This window comes from Macaca thibetana, chromosome 3 (genome assembly GCF_024542745.1).
Source record: "Macaca thibetana thibetana isolate TM-01 chromosome 3, ASM2454274v1, whole genome shotgun sequence".
NCBI lineage: Eukaryota > Metazoa > Chordata > Mammalia > Primates > Cercopithecidae > Macaca > Macaca thibetana.
In genome coordinates, this window is record NC_065580.1 from 163,209,033 (window position 1) to 163,233,598 (window position 24,566).

Here is a 24,566-nt window from a genome sequence, read left to right on the forward strand (position 1 = left end):
TAGCATATCCCATTTAATACAGTGGAAAAAAACGTGAAATTAAGTGAAGAAAATAAAGATATTTTCCTCTGGACTAAAACATCATTTAAATATAATTAGAGATTTTAATAATGAACAGCAAAATACCAGTAGTGAAAATTCAGCCTATGGTTTCAGCAAGTCACATACCAGGATGAGCAAATGCAGGCAGAGGTTGTATAACAGGGGGAGCCCCGTTAGCCAAGGGGGGCACAGCTGCTGTGGGAACAGAAGATACTAGGGGTGGAGACATTCCAACAACTGGAATGGATCCCATTGGCACTGGAGCAACAGCTGTAAGCGGTGGCATGCTGGCGATACCTCCCATACCTATGAAGAAAAAAAAGCCCAGCACAGTTCACATCCAATCACATTTCAACAGTGAATAATAATTAACCCAGTACTGCTTAAAGAAAATCGCTTTCCAGCTGTAATACATTCTAATTAAAATAGGGCTTCAAGTTAATCATTTTAAAGAGTAACAAAAATTATGTCAAGGATCACATCAAAAGGACTCAAGACTCAACCTGAAGACAGATCAAACAAGATGAGAATCAAAAAGTATAATAACTGCAGTGGACTTAAAGGCTCAAATATAATTAAATCCATGAGTTCAAAATTATATTTAAAAATAAACAAAATCCTAACTGGTCAAAAAAGGAGGACGCTAAGGCAATCAATTTACTACTTTGAAAACTAGTAAATAAAAGGTAGAAAAATCAAACTGCAATCTACCTTTCCTATGTTTATTATACCTCAGGGAAACCAGATATTTGATGGGGAAAGCATCTTTATTTATTTATCTGAGATGGAGTCTCACTCTGTCACCTAGGCTGGAGTGCAGTGGCGTGATCTTGGCTCACTGCAACCTCCACCTCCTGAGTGCAAGTGATTCTCCTGCCTCAGTCTCCCAAATAGCTGGATTACAGGTGCCCACCATCACGCCCGGCTATTTTTATATTTTTAGTAGAGATGTGGTTTCACCATGTTGGCCAGGATGGTCTCAAACTCCTGACCTCAGGTGATCCACCCTCCTTGGCCTCCCAAAGTGCCGGGATTACAGGCATGAGCCACTGCGCCTGGCCCCAGAAGCATCTTTATATAAAAATATTCTAACCAATAAAGAAGAAATGATAAAACAAAAATAAATGTTTCCAGCTGGGCACAGTGGCTTATACCTGTAACCTCACTACTTTGGAAGGCCAAGGCAGGAGGATCTCTTCAGGGCAGGAGTCCAAAACCAGACTGGGCAATACAGCAAAATTCCATCTCTACAAAAAATTTTAAAAATTAGCCAGGCATGGTGGTACCCGCCTGTAGTCCTAGCTATATGGAAGGCTGAGTTGGGAGCATCACTTATGCCGAAGAGGCTGAGGCTAGAGTGAGCCACAATCACACCACAGTACTCCAGCCTGGGCAATACGGTGAGATCCTTGTCTTAAAAAAAAAAAAAAAAAAAGTAAAAAGCTTCCCTTCTTTTGTATTTCTCTGTCCTAACTTTAATACCTTCTCTCATGTTGAGGAAATAAATTTTAGTGTTTAAATGCCCCCTATTGATTTTTAAAAAATATTTTTGTTTGTTTGAGACAAGATCTCGCTCTGTTGTCCAGGCTAGAGTGAAATGGCATGATCATAGCTCACCCTAGCCTTCACCTTCTGGGCTCAAGTGATTGTCCCAGCTCAGCCTCCCAACTTGCTGGATCCACAGGTGTGCATCCCTACACCCAGTTTCACACATTTTTTTTTTTTTGGTGGGGGGTGGTAGAGATGAGGTCTTACTACATTGCCTGAGCTGGTCTCGAACTTCTGGGCTCAAGTGATCATTCTGCCTCAGCCTCTCAAAGTGCTGAAATTACCGGCGTGAGTCACCATGTCTGACCTTTACTATTTTTTAAAAGTAAATTTTCTTTTCAACCTGAGAAAGCTAACTGAAAAGAGTATTATTACATAATAATAGTAATTAAAACATTAATTTTCTTTTTTTTCTTTTATTATTAGAGATAAGGTCTCACTCTTACCCAGGCTGAAGTACAGTCATGTGATCACAGCTCACTGTGACCTTAAACTCCTGGGCACAAGGGATTCTTTTGCCTCAGCTTCCCAAGTAGCTGGGACTACAGACACGCACCACCAAATGCAGCTCATTTTTTATTTTTTGTAGAAACAGGGTCATGCTATGATACTCAGTCTGGTCTCAAACTCCTGGCCTCAAGCCTCTCACAGTGCTAAGATTACAGGGGTGGGCCACTGTATCCATCCAAAAGTAATTTTCTATGTGCTTGTTGTAGGGATTAAAATCTCCAAATTAATTTATCATACTCAACTTCTAATGGCAGAATATAGAAACTTTACACAAATATAGCTCAATTCCCTTTCTCTTCTTCTGTGCTATTACTGTCACATACATTATAATCTTATATGTTATAAGCCCAATAATAGAGTTATAATTATTACTTTATACAATCTTACATCTTTTAAACTTGAGAGAAAAGAAGAAAAATAGATTTATATGGTCTTTTAAATTAACCTACATATTTATCATTTCTGATGCTCTTCATTTCTTTCCATATATTGCAGTTACCACCTTTTGTCATTTCATTTCATCCTGAAAGTCTTCCTTCAGTATTCCTTCTAAGGTGGGTCTACTAGTAATGAATTCTCTCAGTTTTTGTTTATTTGAAAAGGTCATTATTTCACCTACATTTTTAAATGATAGTTTTGCTGAATATAGAATTTTGGGTTGAATTTTTTCTTGCAGCATTTTGAAAATTCCACTGCCTTCTAACCTCCATTGTTTTCAATTACAAGTCTGCTGTTATTTGTATCTATGCTCCCCTATCCATGATGAGTTTCTCTTACTGCTTTCAAGGTTTTATCTCTGTGTTTGGCTTTTGTAGTTTAACTATGATGTGTCTGGGTGTAGATCTCTTTGTATTTACCCTACTTGAGTTGTGTTGAACTTTTGATTGTGTAGACTATTGCTTTTCACCAAATGTGGCAAGTGTTTGGCTTTTATTCTTCAAATATTTTTTCTGTACCTTTCTGTCATGATCCTCCTTCTAAGACTCCCATGACACACATATTGGTAAACTTGGTCTTGTTCCATAAGCCTCTGAAACTTTGTTATTTTTTTTTCAATCTTTTTGTTCCATATTCTTCAGACTGAATAATTTCTATTGATTAATCTTCAACTTCGCTGACTCTGTCTTCTGCTATATTGAATCTGCTATTGAGATCCTGTGGTAAATTTTTCATTTTAGTTGCTGAACTTTTCAGGTTTTGTTTTTGTTTTGAGACAAGGCCTCACTCTGTTGCCCAGGCTGGAGCACAGTGGCATGATCTTGGCTCACTGCAGCCTCCTGGGTTCAAGTGATTCTCCTGCCTCAGGCTCCCGAGTAGCTGGGATTACAGGCATCTGCCACCAACCACACCCAGCTAATTTTTGCGTTTTTAGTAGAGACGAGGTTTTGTCATGTTGGCCGGGCTGGCCTCCAACTTCTAACCTCAGGTGATCCGTCACCTCAGCCTCCCAAAGAACTGGGATTACAGCTGTGAGCCACGGCATCCAGGCTTAGTTTTTCCTATTTTGTGATGGAGTTTCACTCCTGTTGCCCAGGCTGGAGTATAATGGAGTATAATGGCACAATCTCGTCTCACTGTAACCTCTGCCTCCTGGCTTCAAGGGATTCTCCTGCTTCAGCCTCCCAAGTAGCTGGGAGCCACCACGTCCAGCTAATTTTTTGTATTTTCAGCAGAGACAGGGTTTCATCATGTTGGCCAGGCGGGTCTCAAACTCTACCTCACGTGATCCACCAGCCTCGGCCTCCCAAAGTGCTGGGATTACAGGTGCGAGCCACTGTGGCGGGCTGGTTATTGAACTTTTCACGTCAGTTTGTCATACTTTTCTAGAATTTCAATTTTCCTCTTTTTTGTAATTTCTATTGTTTTTTGGAGAGTGTCTGTTGATTCATTTCCATGCTTTTCTTTAGTTCTTCAGTTCTTTGAGCGTAATTGCTGATTTGAAGCCTTTGTCTGCTAAATGAATCCAACAGCTGGATCAGAGACAGTTCCTACTGACTGCTTCTTTTCTTGAGGGTGAGACAATACTTTTCTGTTATTTTTTTAATGTCTCAAATTTAGGTGAAAATGGACATTCAGATAATACATTGTAGCTACTCTGGCTCTGATTTTCCCCCTGAAGGTTGTTGTTTCTATCTTTATTTAGTAACTGGCATAGGCTAATTCAGAAAAATCTATCTTCCCGTGTTGTGCAGCCCCTGATGGATCTGCTCAGTGGGTTTTTAAAAAATTCGTTTTTATCTTGAAGCCCGGCTTTTTAGGGATTGCACCTGCATCTTTCTAGCACATTAGTCAGCCAATGACGGGACGGAAGTTTTGCTCAAACACCTCAAGTCAGTAAGGCTTCCTTTCTCTGCCAATCTGTCAGCTCAAAAATGCATTCAAAGTTCAGACCATTTTAAAGTCTTCCCCAACTTTAACATTTTGCAGGGCCTTTCTGCATATTCTCTATATGTGCATGCAGTTTGAGGGCTAGTCAGGAGTTTGCAGCTGACTCAGGCCCGCCCTGGTCTCCACGGCACATGTGCATAGCCTCAGTCAAGAATATACTTGCCCTGGCCATGACCACAAGTTCAGGCTAATAGAGTGGCTGGTCATACCTGCTCTTCTGTGGCCAAAATTGCCATTTCCACTGACAAAGCTGCTGGGCACAGGCATGACTTCCCACTCCCAAAGCAAGTAAACCCCCTTCAATGACAGTAGTTGAGACTGCTGGTATTTACAAACTGCCCCTCCACGTTACCAAGTTGCAGTGTTGGGGATAGGAAATGCCCAGGAAAGAATGCCACAGACTTCTGCTTCATATCTCAAGCTCAGCAGCTTTTCAGGCATAAATGATTCTCAGATGTTATATACTTTTGGTCAATTTCCGCAGCACTGAAATGGTTATTCTGTCAATTCTGTCCTGGAGGGAAGAATTTGCTGATCTCAACTCAGGCATGGTCGGAAATTTCACTGCAGAAATGTTTTTTAGGTTTCCTTTAATCTATAGGCCCCTCTCCATCCCAGTCTGGATTTTGCTGACTGCACTCTCATGGTGCAGTTCAATATTTCCCTTATATTCTGTATTTCCTGCAAATAGGCACCTACATCCAAAGAATGGATCAGGCTGAGGATGGATCTCTTTGGCAAGACTACAGGAAGCACACAAAATGTAGCCATCTTTTTGTGATCTTGGCAGTCACTGATGCTTAATGTCTGTATTTATTCATTTATGGGGAGTTGAAAACAGTGATGTTCTAATCCTACCATGTCTTTGTCATTTATAAGCCGTAATACTTTTATAAAGAGGTGCTTCTAATGAGGATATACTAGTTGGCTATCCAGTCGTACAGCTCATATAGGAAAGGCATAATAAATGCCTCATTCTTCCCTTTACCTGTTTTCAAGGTAATGAACTGGTTTCTTAAGATCTTCTTAAGGTAAATTATTCTTGTTAAATACATTATTAAATCATTATTGAGTCATAAATTTACAAATATTTACTGAGTTTTAATTCATGGCTCGTTATCATTCTTGAAATTAAAACTGTCTTCTCTTTGGTCAATGTGAGCCTCTTTGGGTTGGCTTCTGAGAATTTCTGGTATCTTCCTACTATTCTTTGATAGCTTCCTTGCTGACCAGTAATACAAGATGCATCCTTCAAGCTCTTCACATTTCATATCTAGACCTGGATTCAGCCATTTCTCCAACAAACTCTGTTTTCTTTTGGTGAGAAATGATATTTCAAGTTCACAATCTGGACGCTAAGGATGCTCAGTGCTGCTGGGGTAGATAATTGTATCTAGTCTTTTCAGTGAACACAACCAGGAGAAAAAGAGATGAATAGATAGATGAAGAGAATGGGGGGTGTGGCAAGAGACGCCTTCTGAGTTCATATTAATACTTTTGATTTGAAAATTCAAATCCAAGATTCTACAGCTTTTTATTTACATTTGATACTATACATTTGTGTCTCCTTTCTTCCACACCAAGAATACAGATTTTCAGATATAGAAAATGACAGAATTAGACTATTCCGTAATTACTCATTTGTTTTTACCACATATCTCAGACAACAGTTTCAGAATAACAATACTAATACTAATTTCTGAAAGCATTAAATTATTTTATTTCGCATGCAGTCCTGCCCCGCTTAAAGTTACATTGTATCCAACTGTCAATGCATGGGAATTATATCCGATACTCTTTGCTCCTCAGCCTTCCTTCAGTCTTTTTTTTTTTTTTTTTTTTTTTTTGAGACGGAGTCTCGCTCTTCGCCCAGGCTGGAGTGCAGTGGCGCGATCTTACTGCAAGCTCCGCCTCCACGCCATTCTCCTGCCTCAGCTCCTGAGTAGCTGGGACTACAGGCGCCCGCCACCACGCCCGGCTATTTTTTGTATTTTTAGTAGAGACGGGGTTTCACCGTGGTCTCACTCCTGACCATCCGCCCGCCTCGGCCTTGCTATTACAGCGTGAGCCACCGCGCCCGGCCAGTCTTAGTTCTACAGCTAACTATATATTTAGTGCTCACCACCAGTCCTTATGCTGACCTAGCTCTAGCTATTTTGATTGTCTGAAGCACATCCTCTAATAGATTCCTTAAGAAAGGCTCATGTTAATAGACCCCGAGGCCTTATAAATTGGTAACATTTTGTCTGTTTTTTCTACTTGAAAGTCAGTTTTTCTGGACACAAAATCCTTGGCTTATTCTTTCCCTGAAAATTCTAAATATGTTACTCCATTTTCTCCTAGCAGAAAGCACTGCTGTCGAAAAATCTGAAGATAATCTAATTTTCCCCCTTGTAAGTCATATGCTTTCTTTTCCTACATGTCTAAATAATTTCTCCTTTAACTAGAATATATCTTAGTGTTGGACTTTTTAGATCGATATTCTTGGCCACATGATACTCTTTTAAATATAGTTTAGAATCTCTTATTTTAAGAAAGTTGTCTTGAATTCATTTTTATCATTTGTTCTATTCCATTGGTTTAGTTTTCTTCCTCAGGGACTCCTGCTGCCCATACATTCAATCTTCTTTGTCTCAAATACGTGTTACTGTTTCTCAAATTCTTTTTATATCTTTTCCATTTTCTTTTATTTATTTAGGAGACCTAGTCTCACTCTGTCCCCAAGGCTGGAGTGCAGTGGTGTGATCTCGGCTCACTGCAACCTCTGCCTCCCGGGTTCAAGTGATTCTCATGCCTCAGCCTCCCAAGTAGCTGGGATTAAAGGCACGTGCCACCATGCCCAGCTGATTTTTGTAATTTTAGTAGAGATGGGGTTTTGCCACATTGGCCAGGCTGGCCAGGCTGGTCTTGAACTCCTGACCTCAGATGATCCGCCCACCTCAGCCTCCTAAAGAGCTGGGATTACAGGTGTGAGCCATTGCGCCTGGCCTCATTTCCTTTTAATTCAAATTTTTTTCCTCTTTGTAACTTCTGTTTTTCTTCAGTTAGTATCCCCTGTGTTGCTTTGAGTTGCATCCTCATTTCTAGAATGAATTTTTCTTTTATTTCTCAGTCTTTCTGTCACCTTATTTCTGAGCCTTAAAAACTGATTTACGTTCATCTTTCAAGTCTTGTATCATTTCCTTATTCTCTTCAAACTTGTTTTGAAGTAGTGATTTACTGGTGTGCTTTCACTGTCCACAGGGGTGTTATTTCTCCCTTTATTCTCTTTTTTCTAATAATAACTTTGTGTTATTTGACCTTGCTTGACACTTTCTGCAGTGGATTTGACCTTGCTTGCTCATTTTTATGTGAGCCTTGCTTCCTGGGAATTCCAGTCTCCGTTCTCCTCCCCTACTTTTGTCTGGACCATCTCTTTCCTTTGTATCCATGTCCCTGTACTGCTCAATTTTGATTCTACTCCCAGTTGTTTTTCCTGAGTATGAAGCCCTGTCCCAAAAGGAAGGCTTGTTGGGCCAGTCTTTTGAGTTCCTAGGGGCTGGACTGCTCCAAATCTCTCAGATCCTTTGTACTCAGTACTGCAGACAGCATAACCCTTTCCCATTTCTATTGCTGCTCTCAGCCTGGTTGAACTTTCTTACAAATACCTGTTAGCTCTTTTGGGGTTCTCCTGTCTCAAGTACACCAGGTACCCTAATTCTTCCCTCTTCCTCCTGCACTGTTACAAATGTACACAATTCTGTTCTGTTTGTATTTCTTTTTACTAAGAGTATGTATTGCTTGTGTAAGATTTTAAAAACAGGGCCAGGCACGGTGGCTCATGCCTGTAATCCCAGCACTTTGGGAGGCCAAGGCAGGTAGATCTTGAGATCAGGAGTTAGAGACCCTGGCCAACATGGTGAAACCCCGTCTCTACTAAAAATACAAAAATTAGCCAGGCATGGTGGCACGTGCCTGTAATCCCAGCTACCGGGGAGGCTGAGGCAGGACAATCGCTTGAACCTGGGAAGCGGAGGCTGCAGTGAGCCGAGAAGGTGCCCCTGCACTCCAGCCTGGGGGACAGAGCAAGACTCCGTCTCAAAAAAAAAAAAAAAAAAAAAAAAAAAAAGATTTAAAAAATAGTGTTGTTGAGCACAGCAGTCATCACTGGGTAATAGAATTAATAGTAATTTTTACTTTTTAAGTCTTTTTGCATTGTTGACTCACAATTAGCATCTATTACTTATACAGTAAGAAAATCAGACTATTTCCCTTTTTGGTTTTTTTTTGACACGAAGTCTCGCTCTGTTGCCCAGGCTGGAGTGCACGATCTCGGCTCACTGCAAGCTCTGCCTCCCCGGTTCACACCATTCTCCTGCCTCAGCCTACTGAGTAGCTGGGACTACAGATGCCCGCCACCAAGCCTGGCTAATTTTTTTTGTATTTTTAGTAGAGATGGGGTTTCACTGTGTTAGCCAGGATGGTCTCGATATCCTGACCTCATGATCCGCCTGCCTCGGCCCCCATAGTGCTGGGATTACACGCATGAGCCACTGTGCCCGGCCTATTTTCATTTTTAAAAACAATGTTTATAGACACTGAAAATCCAATAAAGAGAAGAAACAAATTCTAACTTGGGCTTTACTGAGTAAAAGTTTATTAATTATAGTCATCTAGGTGACTGGTTTACAGTTCACATACATACTGTCAAGCACATTACCACACATCTCATTTAGAATCAGATTAACTTTACATATCCACACATAGCAATATGTATCAGGTTTACCTTGTCAGTTTTAGAATTCCAAAATTTTCTAAGATTATTTGATAACTATATTTTTAATGTGTTTTTCTTTTTAAAAATTTGGGTTTTTTCTTTTGATATCTATAATGAATTATACTCCAAATCCTGGTTTTTGCTTAAGAATATCAATCTACTCAAGCAACAACTAAAAACAGATGGAAACAAACTAAAAAGTTTTCATGAACTATCATTCAGACTTTCAAAAGGCCTGACACAGCATACTGTGCAACCAGTTAACCTTCAAGACACATACCCCATCTGTGTCGCAGACCCCTAACCTAAAAGGACGCTAACCTCAAAAAGACACTGAGGAAAGGGACAAGTTTTAAAATACTGTTTAATCATCAGACTGGTAAAAGCATCTTTTAAGCTTCCAAATTTGTTAAAAATCTTCTCTTACAAAATAATTTTTCCTTTTTACAGAAATGGAAAAATTTATTAGCTACCTATCTACTTACATTAAAAAAAAATAGAAATAGGATCTCACTATGTTGCCCAGGCTGGTCTTGAACTAGGAGCCTCAAGCAATCCTCCAGCCTTGGCCTCTCCAAGTGCTGTGATTACAGCAATGAGCCACCGTGCCTGGCCTACTGGGCTTTAAATAGCCACTGCAAAAAGACAACTGACTTTTAACAACTGACTACCTTTTCTGAATGAATGACTTTCTAAATAAATACAACTACCACAAGCCGTATTCTGGCTGCCATTACCTCTTACTGTGCTAAGTCTTAATTCTTGAAATTCTCTCCCCTCTTCCAAGCCTCTAATCAGGATTTTGTCCCTATCACTCTACTGAAACTGTCTGTCAAGGTCACTCACAAGTTCATCATGTCAAATCTAATCACCACTGTTCTGCCATATTCTTACTGGATCTCTCAAAAGCAGCTCAAACAATGGAGCCCTCCCTCCTTCTTGAAATACTTTTTCTTGGTAGCAGGACACCAATCTTCTGCCATTTCACTTTTGTCACTCTTGGTTTCTGGCTTCTTCTCTTTTGCCTGGCCTTTAAATGTCACATCACACCAAGGCTTAGGTCTACACCTTCTGCTCCTTATAGCTAAGCTTGTCCCTAAGATATGCTCTCCATATCCAAACTGCCCCAGAGCTGATCGATACTTCCTCTGAGGTCCAGTCAAATGTCATCATCCCTGTCTCCTTAATATCTCCTTAACATCAGAAATCTACTAGGACTCTCAAAATCACCAAAACTCTTAATTTCTCCTTTAAAACCATTCCTCTTCCTGATATTCCCAACTCAGTATACAGTTATGCCATCCATCTAGTTATTCATGTGAAAAGCCTTAATTCTCCTTTTTCATTTATTTCCAATCTACTGACAAGTCCTTTTTACTTTTTCTCCAAAATACAGGCTATAATGAATCTAATCTGTCCTCCACATTGATTATCACCACCAGATAAAAATCATCATTGCCTCTTGCGTGTGGCAAAAGCCTCCTAACTGATCTCCAGGATTCCACTCTTGTCCCCTACATTCCAGTCTTCAGATAACACAGGTAAGTCTATCAACCGCGTCATTCTTCCGCTTAAACAATCTGTTGCTTGCTTGCTTTTCCTTATGGTCTCCCCATGCTTCAGGGGGAGACTACAACGTCCCTCGCACACCTCCCCAAGCTAGTTTTTGCCTCAGGACCTTTGCCAGTGCAGTTCCTTTAGCCTGGAAGGCTTCTCCCCTAGGTCTTGACATGGCTCTCATCATCTACATCAGTTCCAAAAGTCATCTGCTCAAAGAACTCTTCCCTGGCCATCTTGTTCTACTGATTTCTCTCTCTCTGTCTCTCCTATTACCCTGTTTTAATGAACTGATTGCACTTATTCTCACCTAAAAGTATTTACTTCCTTGCTCCCCACAATTTGAAAATAAGATCCACAGCGGTAGGAGCCATGAGGTCTTGCTGGCCAGCATGTTCCCAGCAACTAGGACACAGAGTAGGGGCGTACAGAACACTGGTTTAATCCAATAAAACCATGTATTCTGCCAAAACAAAAACCAAGCAAAAGAAAAACAGACTCCTCCTGTATAAGTTGGGTCCAGAACAAAAGAATTATGCTGAGTGTACTGGTGAAAGAAGGTACCAAATCTACCCACAGAATTTCCTAGAATCAAAAATTCTATTTTCTGGGTGTTCTAAGGCAAGTCACAGCATCACTGCACCCCATTTTTCTCTCTTCTCTGTAGGGGAGTTGAACAAAATCATTGTTCAGACCCTAGTCTGAGCCTTAATTCTACAGTGTGTGAACAACTACAATAAAAAAGATCTGAGGCTGGGTACCATGGCTTATCTTGTAATCTCAGTATTTTGGGAAGCCAAGATGGGAGGATTACTTGAGATTAGGAGTTTGAGACCAGCCTGGGCAACAGAGCAAGACTCTATCTACAAAAAAATTTTTTAAATTACTTCAGTGTGGTGGTGCATGCCTGTTTTCCCAGCTACACAGGAGGCTGAAGCAGGAGGAACGCTTGAGCCTAGGAGTTGGGGGCTGCAGTGAGCTATGACCGTGCCACTGCACTCTAGTCTGGGCAACAGAATGAGACCCTGTCTCAAAACAAAAAACCCATGCAGACAAGGAACCATGGAAGAGTGACACACCATGTCACCCAGTTAGTTTGGTGATAATGAAGGCAAAGAGAAGGTAATTTTAAAAAACCTAAAGCCAGCCAGGTGGTAAAGCCAGGACTTTGGGAGGCTGAGGCGGGTGGATCACAAGGGTCAGGAGTTCAAGACCAGCCTGGGCAAGATGGTGAAACCCTGGCTCTACTAAAAATACAAAAATTAGCCAGGTGTGATGGTGGGCGCCTGTAATCCCAGCTACTCGGGAGGCTGAGGCAGGAGAATTGCTTGAACCTGGGAGGCGGAGGTTGCAGTGAGCTAAGATTAAAAAAAAAAAAAAAAAAAAAGAAAAGAAACCTAAAGCCTTTAGATAAAGGGAGTTTTGGACAGGTTCTACCTCCTTTGTTCGAAATACGGCCTTAAGCAAAATGTTCAATTTCTGAGAATCTCAGTTCCCTCATTTATATAACAGGGCTAATACATTATGCATACTTTTTAGGGTTATCATTGTGATCAAATAATGTAAGTGAAGGCACATACTATATATAAGGGCAAGGAAATGCAGAGTCAGATTTTTGTTTTGTTTTTTGAGATAGGGTCTGGCTCTGTTACCCAGGCTGGAGTGCAGTGGTACAATCTCGGCTCACTGCAACCTCCACCTCCTGGGCTCAAGCGATCCTCCCGCCTCAGCCTCCCAAGCAGTTAGGACTACAGGAACACACCACCATATCCAGATAATTTCTGTATTTTTTGTAGAGATGGGGTTTTGCCATGTTGCCCAGGTTGGTCTCAAACTCCTGAGCTCAAGCGATCTGCCCACCTCGGCCTCCCGAAGTGCTGAGATTACAGGTATGAGCCACCACACCTGACCAGTAATTTTAAATATTAATTAGAAAGCAGGCCAGGTGCAGTGCCTCATACCTGTAATCCCAACACTTTGGGAGGCTGAGGGGGTGGAGTTCAAGACCAGCGTGACTAACATGGTGAAACCCTCTCTCTACTAAAAATACAAAAATTAGCTGGGTGTTATGGCTCGTGCCTGTAATCCCAGCTAATCAGGAGGCTGAGACAGGAGAACTGCTTGAATCTGGGAGGCAGAGGTTGCAGTGAGCTGAGATCATACCACTGCACTCCAGCCTGGGCGACTGTGTGAGAGTCTGTCTCAAAAAAAGAAAGGAGAGGGGAGGGGAGGAGAGGGGAGGGAAGGGCAAGGGCAAGAAAAGAAAGAAAACAATGACAATAGTAATAAATTATTTTATTCTCAAGTGGCTGAACGAACTATCTATATATATACACACACACACATATATATATATTTATTTATATTACCCTAGATTGAGCTGAGAGGTGGAACTAGAAAATACTTAAGTAAACTTGGGCAAACTTGATCAAAATCATGTACTAGTAGCTTCTCCTATGTCCTGACATCTTTCATGGATTAGCCTCATCAAAATCATTTACCGAGAACATCGATGTGATGAGAACGAGGTGAGGAAAGGCAGGGAGAAGTCTGGGGGGAAGAGTGATGGGCTGCCTGGCAGAGTATCAGGTCAGAAATCCTGGCAGGTTCCCTTCCTAACAGCAGCAGGTTACTTAATGACTGTAAAACTTTCTCAGCAGTAAGGTCACAACCTCCTGAAACTAAATCAGCAATAGCTCCATAACTGAAATTCTGATGGCAGAATGGAATAAGAGAAAACAAATTAAATGGTACAGGAAAAATTAGTGACCCCCAGGTTTGAGTGAAAAAGAAGAAATGGGGTGCCTCTAGTCATCTGACCTTTTCTCCACTATGAGATTTCTTCTTGCAGCACTGGAAGAAAGCCAACAGAAAACCAAATACCATTGTTTTGTTTTGTTTTGTTTTAGACAGGTTATCACTTTGTCACCCAGGCTGGGGTGCAGTAGTGTGATCTTGGCTCACCTCTTGTGCTCAAGTGATCCTCCTGCCTCGGCTTCCCAAGTGGCTGGGACGATAGGCACCCACCACTGTGCCTGGTTAATTGTTAAATTTTCAGTAGCGACGAGGCCTTGTTATGTTGCCAGGCTGGTCTCAAACACCTGGGATCAAGCAATCCTCCTGCTTTGGCCTCCCAAAGTGTTAGGATTACAGGCATGAGCCACTGTGTTTGACCCCAAACACCCTTTAACGATTTTAACACCTGGGTCCTGACCAAAGATTGGCTACAGAGACCTTCAGGGATTCAGAGCGAGTTCCACTTAAATTAGCTGGCTAACTAAAGGCTAAACATTGGGAGCACACACTGGACAAGACAAACAACGGCCCCAGTCATGTGGAGGCTGCTGCAGTGTTCACTTCTGCTCTTCCTCGCCTTTGCTCACACAAAGGCAAAAGAAAGATTTTTCTTTCTTTTTTTGGACCACTATCCTATTTGCCTAAAAATCTTTCCAAAACCTTTCCCCTTACAAAAACCAGCCTTGCGGCTAAAACTTACTAAAAGAAAGGCAATACATTGTTTTTAATAGGAAATCTAATAAGTAAAACCAGAGTATTTCTGTATCTTAGCTTATCGTGAATTGTATCAGAGACACCCTGAATTACTGCTGACTGCCCCCTCCCAAATCTATTTCACTTTATCACCTATCATCAGCTATTTAAGGATGAAGAGATGAAAAGAAACTCTAGCCACAATTTTCATGTTTTATTTTAAACTGTTAAACAATCTCCCCATGAATCAGATGTTAGATTTGATTACTGTGATCTTCAAATCAACCTAAATAATTAAATCTAGAACGAGAACAGAAATCAGAACTACTGATCTCAGTCAACTAATTAACCAATTAACTTATAAGAAAAATACCTGCTTGAAAGATAATTTTTTATGGAATCATGTTTGTTTGTTTTGAGATGGAGTCTCACTCTGTCACCCAGGCTAGAGTACAGTGGCGCAGTCTTGGCTCACTGCAGCCTCCGCCTCCCAGGTTCTCCTGCCTCAGCCTCCCGAGTAGCTGGGATTACAGGTGTGCACCACCACACCTGGCTAATTTTTTTATATTTTTCGGTAAGATAGAGTTTCGCCACGTTGACCAGGCTGGTCTCGAACTTCTGACCTCAGGTGATCCACCTGCCTCAGCCTCCCAAAGTGCTGGGATTACAGGCGTAAGCCACCACGCCTGGCTGGAATTAGGTTTTTAATCAGGATAACAATGTTTATTTTTCTCTATCCCATTTTGTTCTAAGAAAGGATTTAATGTGGCCAAGTGACTCAATACTGTGATTCAAAATATGTATTTCTAGATGCCATAATCCAAAGGAATTGTTTATGCACAAGGAGAAACAGACATTATGGAAACTGAAAACCAAAAGGAAGAAGGATCAATGGAAGAACAACAACAACAAAAAACCCAGAAGTCACAGCAGCAGACTGTAAGTTTGTTCCTTTTCCCCTGACTGACAGCCTGCATCTCTGCTTTCATTTTGATCACTGTACATCCTAGGGTTAAAACGTGAACATGCTCCTTCTTCTCCCCAGCACTACCTTCCTGCAGGGGCCATCATTTTTCAGACAGAATTACCTCCTAGAATTTCATAATGTTATAAACTGAGAGGGAAAAAAAGGAAAACATTTATTTTTAAAATATACAAGAAAACATAGAAACCAATTCATTTTCAGACTTACCAAATGCTGGTGCGCTAGAAATAGCTGGTTGCTGTTTCATGACAGGGGGAAGTGCAGAGGGTAGTTGATATCCTTGTAGCTTCAGTTTGATAAGTTTCATAGCTATGGAAAACTCCACTTGATCCATTCTTCCATCATTATTCATGTCAGCTAGTGCCCTGCAAACCAACAGCATGGCCTGAGAACAACTGTGACCATAAAAGAACCTTTCCAAAACCACCACTCTCACCAACACGAAAACAAAATAATTAGCACTCTTACCCCTAGAGAGAACAACAGAAACCATAACTGCTTACCAAGCTATGGGGAATAGCCTGTAAATACTCGCCACGTTTTATACAAACATAAAATATCTGTCACTCTGCCACTTTAGCAGATAATTTTCAGCCTCAGTGTGAGGATATGTACTTTAGACATCAAAAGGGGTTTCTTTCTGAAGTGATGAAAACATTCTAAAATTAGCTAACAGTGACTGTTGCACAACTCTGTGAATAAACTAAAACCAATGAATTAGACACTTTAAATGAGTAAATTTTATTATGTGAATTATTTCACAATAAAGCTATTAGAAAAGAAAAAGATTTAGAAACAGAGAATGTTAATATTGCTAGAGATACTCAGACTGCATTCTTTGTAGAGAGCTCTACAAACTTCAATGTGGGAACATGACACAGTACGCTATGCTACCTACTTATGCTATGCTAGGGTTACTCAACTATAATGCTACGAAACCTCTAAAGCTCTTGAAACTAACTTTTCTTTAGAAATGTGCCCCTTATCACTCAACAATTTTGTAACTCAGCTTACAAAATGTGTTTGCTATCTGAAAATGGTACTCAAATACATATGGTCCAATGCAGCCTACCATGAGCTTTAATGTAAAGTACTTTCTCAAAGAAGAGTAAGTAAAAGGAATCGCTTCTCGGCCTTTTGGCTAAGATCAAGTAAGCAAAAGTTTGTCCTGGTAACTGGAAACTACATTATATCATCAAAACTGTGCATATTCATGACTTAAGCTCTTCTGCATAAAAAAGTTTTATTCAGATTTTATTTATTTTAATCCAGATATTAAAAGCATGAAGATTTTTTTAAACCAATGTTACAAAAAAAAGTATTTGAAAGATCTAAATAAGACAGTTCAATTAAAATACCACGATAAGCAATCGTTTAGACTGAGCCATATCCAGACAGTGTTCACAAAAGAAAATTAAGTTACACAGAAAATAATTCTGCATAGCTGGAATTAACTCAAAGAAAGAAAACATGTAACACAATAAAAAGCATGGCATAAGACAAAGATCAAAAAATCTCTAAAAGTGTGTAAAAGTCAGCACATTTTAGAAAATAAAGATCATAACACAGGAAATGAAGTTCTGTGGTTGCAGAAACCTTCTTTTTGCCTCAGATAGGAGTTCCCCATTCTCCTGTAGTCATGGGCCCCTCAGCAATGAATTCAGAATCTGAACTCTTCTCACTACTTGTGAATTTAAGCATCACTTTTCTGTATTTTGTGGCCATTTGGATTTGCACTTCTATGAACTGCTTATTCAAATCCTTTGCCAAATTTTCTGTATACTGCATGTCTTTTTGTTGTTAGTTTATAAGAGCTCGTAGTGTATCACAAATTATCTGCTGACCGCTGAAAGATTTTTAAAAATTCATTATCTGATTTATGTATATTTATGGCATAGAAATTCTAAATTTTCATATATAAAATATTTCTTTTATCATATGATTAGAAGGTTTTTAGTCCTTGATTTTCTAACATTGTATTATTTTATTTCATTTCAATCCTTAAACCAGTAATTGTGTGTGGGGGTGGGGTAGTTATTCCAGGGTCCAGTCATATTCTTCCACATGGATTCCTAGCTTTCCCACTAATATTTATTAATTAATCCCTCTTCTTCTCACTAAACTAATATACATTTTTATCATGTATCAAATGTTCATATGAAGTGAGAACTATTTCTGGACTATCTGTTCTGACTGAACAATTTCCAGGTCGATACTACAATGATTTGATCACACTGGCTCTCTAGCATATTGTGATCCGGGAAGGTCTGGGAAGGTTTTCTTTTTCCCTTGGTTATTCATGGATGTCTATTTTCCTATGAACATTTAGATCATTTTACCTATTATACAGACAACCCTACTGGGATCCAAAAACTGCCTCAGAAGGGGATTTTTGGAGAACTGATTAAACCGCAATTGCTTTTGCACCAATAGTTTACCCAACCAAAGAAAAGAGAATCTTTCCAGTTGTTCAAATATACTATTTCCTTTAATAAAATTGTATCACTTTTTTCATATAATATGCTTTTCTTGCTAAATGTATTCTGAAGAATTTTATCATTTTTGCCAGATTTTAGATGAAACATTCCCCCCATTTCCATTTTTTAGGTGCTTATTTCAAGCATAGAAACATTTTTTATTTTAAAAAATTATTTAGGTTGTATTCAGCTATCCTACCAGACTCCTACAAGTCTTACTAATGTTTTGAAACTAAAATCTCTTGGGTGTACTAAGTATACAATCACATAACTAGAAAAAAATGAGCATTATCTTTCTTTTCCAATATTTAGGCTAATCTTTTTTATTGGTTTTACTGCCTCTAAGACATTACTGAATGCTTTCTTGCTCAGTTCTGAGTTTAAATGGAACAGTAGATTTACTAGAGCTAACAGTTAATAGAGTTCATTGTTTAGAGTGACAGTTGGTAGTGATTTCTGGAAAATAATGTAAACTAAAAACAAAATTTTGAGCCCCCCACCATCTGAACGGACCCCTCATCTCAGCCAAGGGCATTCCAAAGTTAACCTGAAAAACTAGTTCAAGCTATGACAGGAAGAGGAAGTTGGACATGCCTCATTATACCCTCCTCCCTTTTGGATTTCAGGCCCAGATGACCAACATTAGCATCAACACAGGCCTTAAGACTGATAAAGGAAGCTCTTAAAGTCTGATAAGAAATACTTACCATCTATTTTCTCTGAAGTCTACTACCCAGAGGCTTCACCTGCATGACAAAACTTTGTTCTCCAAAACCACTTATGATAACCCACACATTCCTTTCTGTTGATTCCAGCTCTTTAGATAATAACTCTTTCAATGAAATGCCAATTAAAAAATCTTGAATCCACCTATGACCTGGAAGCCTCTGCTTCCAGTTGTCCCATTGTTCCAGACTGAAATAATGTACATTTTACATATATTGATTGATGTCTTATGTCTCCCTAAAATGTATAAAACCACGTTATATACCAACCACCTCGGGCAAATGGTCTCAGGATCTCCTGAGGGCTGTGTCACAGGCCATTGGTCACCATATTTGGCTCGGAATAAACCTTTTCAAATATTTTAGAGTTTGACTCTTTTCATGGATAATAGTCTCACATATTTAAGTAGTTTCCTTTCTACTTATTAGAAATGGTTACTGTATTTTTCATCAGGTGTGTAATCTGTAATTACTGATTCAATCACAAGTTTTCTTCTTCCTTTTATCTGCTGAAATAATGACTAATGTTGATAGAATTTTTCGACTGACTCTAAACCAATCTTGCACCTCTGGCATAAAGTTGGTCATGGTGTATTCTTTTCACACATTGTGAAATTCTAATTGCTAAGATTTTGATTTTTTTTGCATCTATGTTCATAATTGAAACTGGTTTCTAGTTGCTTTATTTTTGTACTACCTTTCAGGTTTTATAAAGGAAATTAAGTAAATGAAATGGTGAACTTCCTTCTTTTGCTAAGTAGTTTTAAAAAATATACGCAATTGTTTAAAATGGTTTGGCAGGGAAGAGTTTCCATTAATCAAAATCAACATCAACATGCATACTAAAACCAATCAATCAGTCAGGCAGGTGCCCACTTCCTATTCCCCACACCACTGCCCAATGTGATCTATGGTGAGAAACAGGAATATCCAATGTGGGACGATGAGTAGGTTAGGGGAGAAGACTTTAGGTAATGGCTTAATTAGACTCTAAAGGCATCCTACAGAAGTGTTTCCATGGGTGAGGAGAAGAAATTTAATCATGAGGTTTTAGGGACTTGACTTTAAACCACACACCATAATCTCAACATTTGGTTGAAAATGTCGTGATACTCAAAAAATGCTTTTCTCAATAAACATAACTGTGGGGAATCCCTGGTAATGAAAACTCTAAGAAATTTATGGAAATATGGTAGTTACAGCTGGGCGCGGTAGATCATGCCTGTAATCCCAGCACTTTGGGAGACTGAGGCAGGTGGATCCCCTGAGGTCAGGAGTTCGAGACCAGTCTGATCAACAAGGTGAAACCCTGTCTCTACTAAAAACACAAAAATTGGCTGGGCATGCAGGTGCCTGTAGTCCCAGCTACTTGGGAGGCTGAGGCAGGAAAGTTGCTTGAACCTGGGAGACAGAGGTTGCAGTGACCTAAGATCGCACCTCCAGCCTGGGTGACAGAGCAAGACTCCATCTCAAAAAAAGAAAAGAAAAGAAAAGAAAAGAACAAAGAGCATTTATAGCAGGTTACCTTAATGTAAGGAGGAAGGGAAGTAATTTAAATATGAATACATACACATTATATACATTATGTACCTGCCTTTTTCCAACAAAAATAAACAAATGAAGGGTAACAGGAAACTAATACAACGGGTAGGAACAGGGTACAGGGATAGAAAAGGGAGTGACATTGTCTGAGCACACCTTTTGGTTGAGTTTTGGCTTTTAGAACCTTTTAAATCTGTTATGTATTTAAATAATAAATGAAGTCCACAAAGATGAGGAGTGATATCTAAATTAAATAAAAATGAAAATAAACCTAATGATATTATAAATAAGTAACATATCCACCTACGAGGTGGAAAAAAAAGCCTAGTCCAAGTAACTTCACATAGCACTTTATATGTCCTCTGTTTAAAAACAAAAGGAACTACAAAGTAATCTTGAACTCTACTGTGAAAGGAAAAGAAACACTCAGGACTCCAATTCACTATGCAAAAGATAGAAAAGCAAGCTGAAAGCTGAGTCATGCAAGAAGCTGTCATTCCTTTTGTTCCTAAGCAGAGAGCTACAAATAAAAGGTCAAATATCTCTACAGGTGGCTACTTTATGTTCCATTTTATCTTATGTAAAGTGACGACTTACTGAGCACTTTATTGATTTACTATTACCTAATTGACTATTCCCCTGCCTGCTCCTTTTCTCTGGCAACATATGGATTACCATATCCTCCCTCTTTGCCCTCCAGCCTACCTGTTCCCTTTAAATACTGAAGCCATCAAAATCATCGTTGGACAAAGGTACAGACTGTTTCTGTGATTCTGTGCTTATTTCCTGTTGGCATGTCCTTAACTTCGGCAAAATAAACTCCTAAACTGATTGAGATCTCTTGTCTCAGATACTTTTTGGTTTACACTACTTACTAGGTTCGTTGTTTTCGTTTGCTTGTTTGAGACAGGGTCTCACTCTGTCGTCCTGGCTGGAGTACAGTGGCATGATCATAGCTCAATGCAGGCTTGAATCCTTGGCTCAAGTGATCCTCCCACCCCATCCTCTGAGTAGCTGAGACTACAGGCATGCGCCACCACACATGGATAATTTTTTTTTTTTAAGTAGAGATGGGGTCTCACTATGTTGCCCAGGCAGGTCTCAAACTCCTGGGCTCAAGTGATCCTCCTGCCTCAGCCTCCCAAATGCTGGGATTACAGGCATGAGCCACAGCATCAGGCCTAAATTTGTTGTTTGCAGTGGAGGTGAATGTAACAACTCTGAAACTACTGTGTGTGTGTTACAGGATGAAGGGATGAGGCCAGGCTCCTCTTGGCCCACTTCATTCCCCGCAGTGTTGGCATCTATAGATTCCTTTAAGAGCCTAGCTCATCCACAAAGGCTGGCCTCAGGCTGCTCATCTCTCACCTGCGGCCACCTGGGCTGGAAGTGAGACCCAGCAGCAGCGCAAACTAAACCAGCTTCGTCAAACATTCATTCTCATTCATCCAAAAACCAATTATTGGGGGGAGGAGGGTGGGCATCTATCTGGAAATTGGGGTTACATTTATGAAAAAGACACAGTTCCTGCCACCACAGAGCTTATAATTTAGTGCAAGTAGAACTAATGAGAACAAACCAGATTACTCTACGTGGTGATAAGTGCTACCAAGGTAAAGGGAAGAGGTGGGCAGGAATGCCACTTTGGGGAGGTGACATATGAACTGAAACCTGAAAGGCAATGAACCTGTGATGTGAGGAACTACAGCAACTGAATTATAGGAAGAGGAAACACTAAGTACAATGACCCCGAGGCAAGGAGAAGCCTGGCCCATTTAAAGAACAGGAAGAAGGCTGGGCAGGATGGCTCAAGTCCGTAATCCCAGCACTTTGGGAGACTGAGGTGGGCGGATCACGAGGTCACGAGATTCAGACCATCCTGTCCAACATGGTGAAACCCCACTACTGAAAATACAAAAATTAGCTGGGCATGGTGGTACGCACCTGTAGTCCCAGCAACTCGGGAGGCTGAGGCAGGAGAATTGCTTTAACCTAGGAGGCAGAGGTTGCAGTAAGCCGAGATCACACCACTGCACTCCTCAAAAGATTATTCCTGGCGGACGCGGTGGCTCATGCCTATAATCCCAGCACTGTGGGAGGCTGAGGCAGGTGGATCATCTGAGGTCAGGAGCTCAAGCCCAGCCTGGCCAACGTAGTGAAACCCCATCTCTACGAAAAATACAAAAATTAGCCGGACGTGGTAGTGTGCACCGGTAATCCCAGTTACTCAAGGTGCTGATGCAGAAGAATCACTTGGACCCGGGAGACGGAGGTTGCAGTGAGCCCAGATTACACCACTGCCCAGCCTGGGCTACAGAGTGAGACTTTGTCTCAAAAAAAAAAAAAAAAAAAAAAAAAAAAGGTTTTTCCAGTTGCTGTTTGGAGACTAGAATCTAAAGGGGCAAGTGTGAAAGAGAGAATCCAGTCCACATGCTTGAACAGTGGGCCCAGGTGAGGTGACAGGTTAGGATGGTAGCAGTAGGAAAGAAGTGGCCAGACTGGGGATAAAGTTGGTAAATGCAGTAATGTTGATGGATTGGGTGTGCAGGGCGAAGAAAAGAGAGAAATCAAGTGTGGTGCCCAGGTGTTGGTTTGGGCAGCCTGGTAACTAAGATGTCATCTTAGTTCAATGCCATGAACTACTGAAATGGCAAAGGCTCAGGAACGAGGGATGGAGGAGAGGGGATCAAGAGTCCAGGATGCCTTATTCTTTTTTCTTTTTTTTTTGTATTGAGTTTAGCAAATTGATCTTGTTGGGGTTGAAGGCCCTTCTGACACACACTCAGGAGTGTCTTAAGTACAAACTATTAATATATGGCTGTTTGCTCTGACCCACCCATTCTGAACCAGATCATAAAGTTGATCTAATCCTTGCCTTCATGTGTGTGGTTCCCTTCTTTCCTCTCAGGGCCCACTTCCAGGTAGTGCTCCCTTGCTCCCTCTTTTCTCTCCATTTCTGCTGGCCCTCCGTCTCAGATTCCAGAGCCCTCATCCAGCCTCTTTACCACTGTCTCTTTTTCCTTCCTGTACCTTCTGGCTCTTGTCTATTCCCACTGCTTTATTCTCCTCCCCTCCACATCACAGCAAGGTTGGAAAAATTCTAAGCACTTCAATTGCCAAGAGGATATCTGCCAACCTCCTTCCAGCTCCTTATTAATAAGACAATTTCTAGGAAGATGTATCATCTTTGGCCACAGTTATAATTTGGCATTACACACAACTGACTTGACTCCATCCTCTGAGAATTAAGGTTTTCTTATATTCTTAATTGGAAATCAGCTAGGAGAGACAAGGAGTCCCCAAAGCGTTAACAGATTACAGTTCAAAAGTTCACAAATTAGTTAACTGGAATATATTTTCTACACAGAAATAAAACATAATAAAGGTTTCTAACATATACTGTCCATCAGTTCATATCACTCAAATATTTGCAACAAATTCCAGAACAAAGTAAGTAAAGCTCAGAGAGAAACCAGACAGTTTCCAATTCTCAATCCAAACTTCTCTTCTTTGCTGAATGCGGTGGCTAATGCCTATAATCCCAGCACTTTGGGAGGCTGAGGCGGGCAGACTGCTTTAGTCTAGGAGTTCAAGACCAGCCTGGGCAACATGGCAAAACCCCATCTCCACATAAAATACAAAAATTAGCCAGGCCTGGTGATGCATGCCTGTAGTCTCAGCTACTTAGGAGGCGGAAGTGGGAGGACTGTTTGAGCCCAGAAGGTTGAGGTTGCAGTGAGCTATGATCATGCCACTGCACTCCAGCCTGGGTGACAGAGTAAGACCCTGTCTCAAAAACAAACAAAAAAGCAAAAAATTATCTTCTTCCCCAGATGACTGACACAAGGACTGCCTAAAACTTCAGAGTCAAACCCATTACTCTCTCTACTAAAAGGAGTAAGGACTTACCCTGGGACCCTACCAGAAAAATCACAGAAGAACATAAGAATAGTATGGGGTTTGGGAGGGCTGCTTCTTTAGATCAGCTATTATTAGTTGCAATTTTAAAAACCTAGGTTTGGCCGGCTGTGGTGGGTCACGCCTGTAATTCCAGCACTTTGGGAGGCCGAGGCAAGCAGATCACTTCAGGTCAGGGGGTTGAGACCAGGCTAGCTAACATGGTGAAACCCTGTCTCTACTAAAAATACAAAAATTAGGCGGGCATGGTGGTGGGCACCTATAATCCCACCTACGTGGGAGGCTGAGGCAGGAGAATCACTTGAACCTGGGAGGCAGAGGTTGCAGTGAGCTAAGTTCATGCCATTGCACTACAGCCTGGGCGACAGAGCAAGACTCCGTCTCAAAATATGAACACAAAAAAACAAATAAAAAAACCCCCTAGGCTTTAAAAGATCAAGTACTGCCCAGGGTTACTATGTGAGTAAGTATCAGTCAGCTTAGCTGAAAGACAGATTTTGCTAAACTCATACTTTGCACTGCATTATTCCATCATCTGGGCAGGATATCAGTGGTTCATGGAATTTCCAATGACTTTTCAAAGGTACTTCTTTTGGGAAAAAGAGAGTTTCAGACATTTTTTGATAGTA

The 24,566-nt window shown here is 40.6% G+C and overlaps 1 protein-coding gene across 9 annotated transcripts in view; it reads right to left on the reverse strand.

The window, feature by feature from the left end:
- ITSN1 (intersectin 1) overlaps positions 1-24,566 on the reverse strand; it is a 254,134-nt gene that overhangs the window by 148,980 nt on the left and 80,588 nt on the right. For all 9 annotated transcript variants that reach the window (XM_050784632.1, XM_050784630.1, XM_050784631.1 and 6 more), the window contains exons 5-6: positions 15,483-15,640; positions 169-348 (exon numbers count right to left, since the gene is read on the reverse strand). In XM_050784632.1, the coding sequence (XP_050640589.1) occupies positions 169-348; positions 15,483-15,640 (338 nt within the window). The remainder of the gene's footprint in view (positions 1-168; positions 349-15,482; positions 15,641-24,566) is intronic.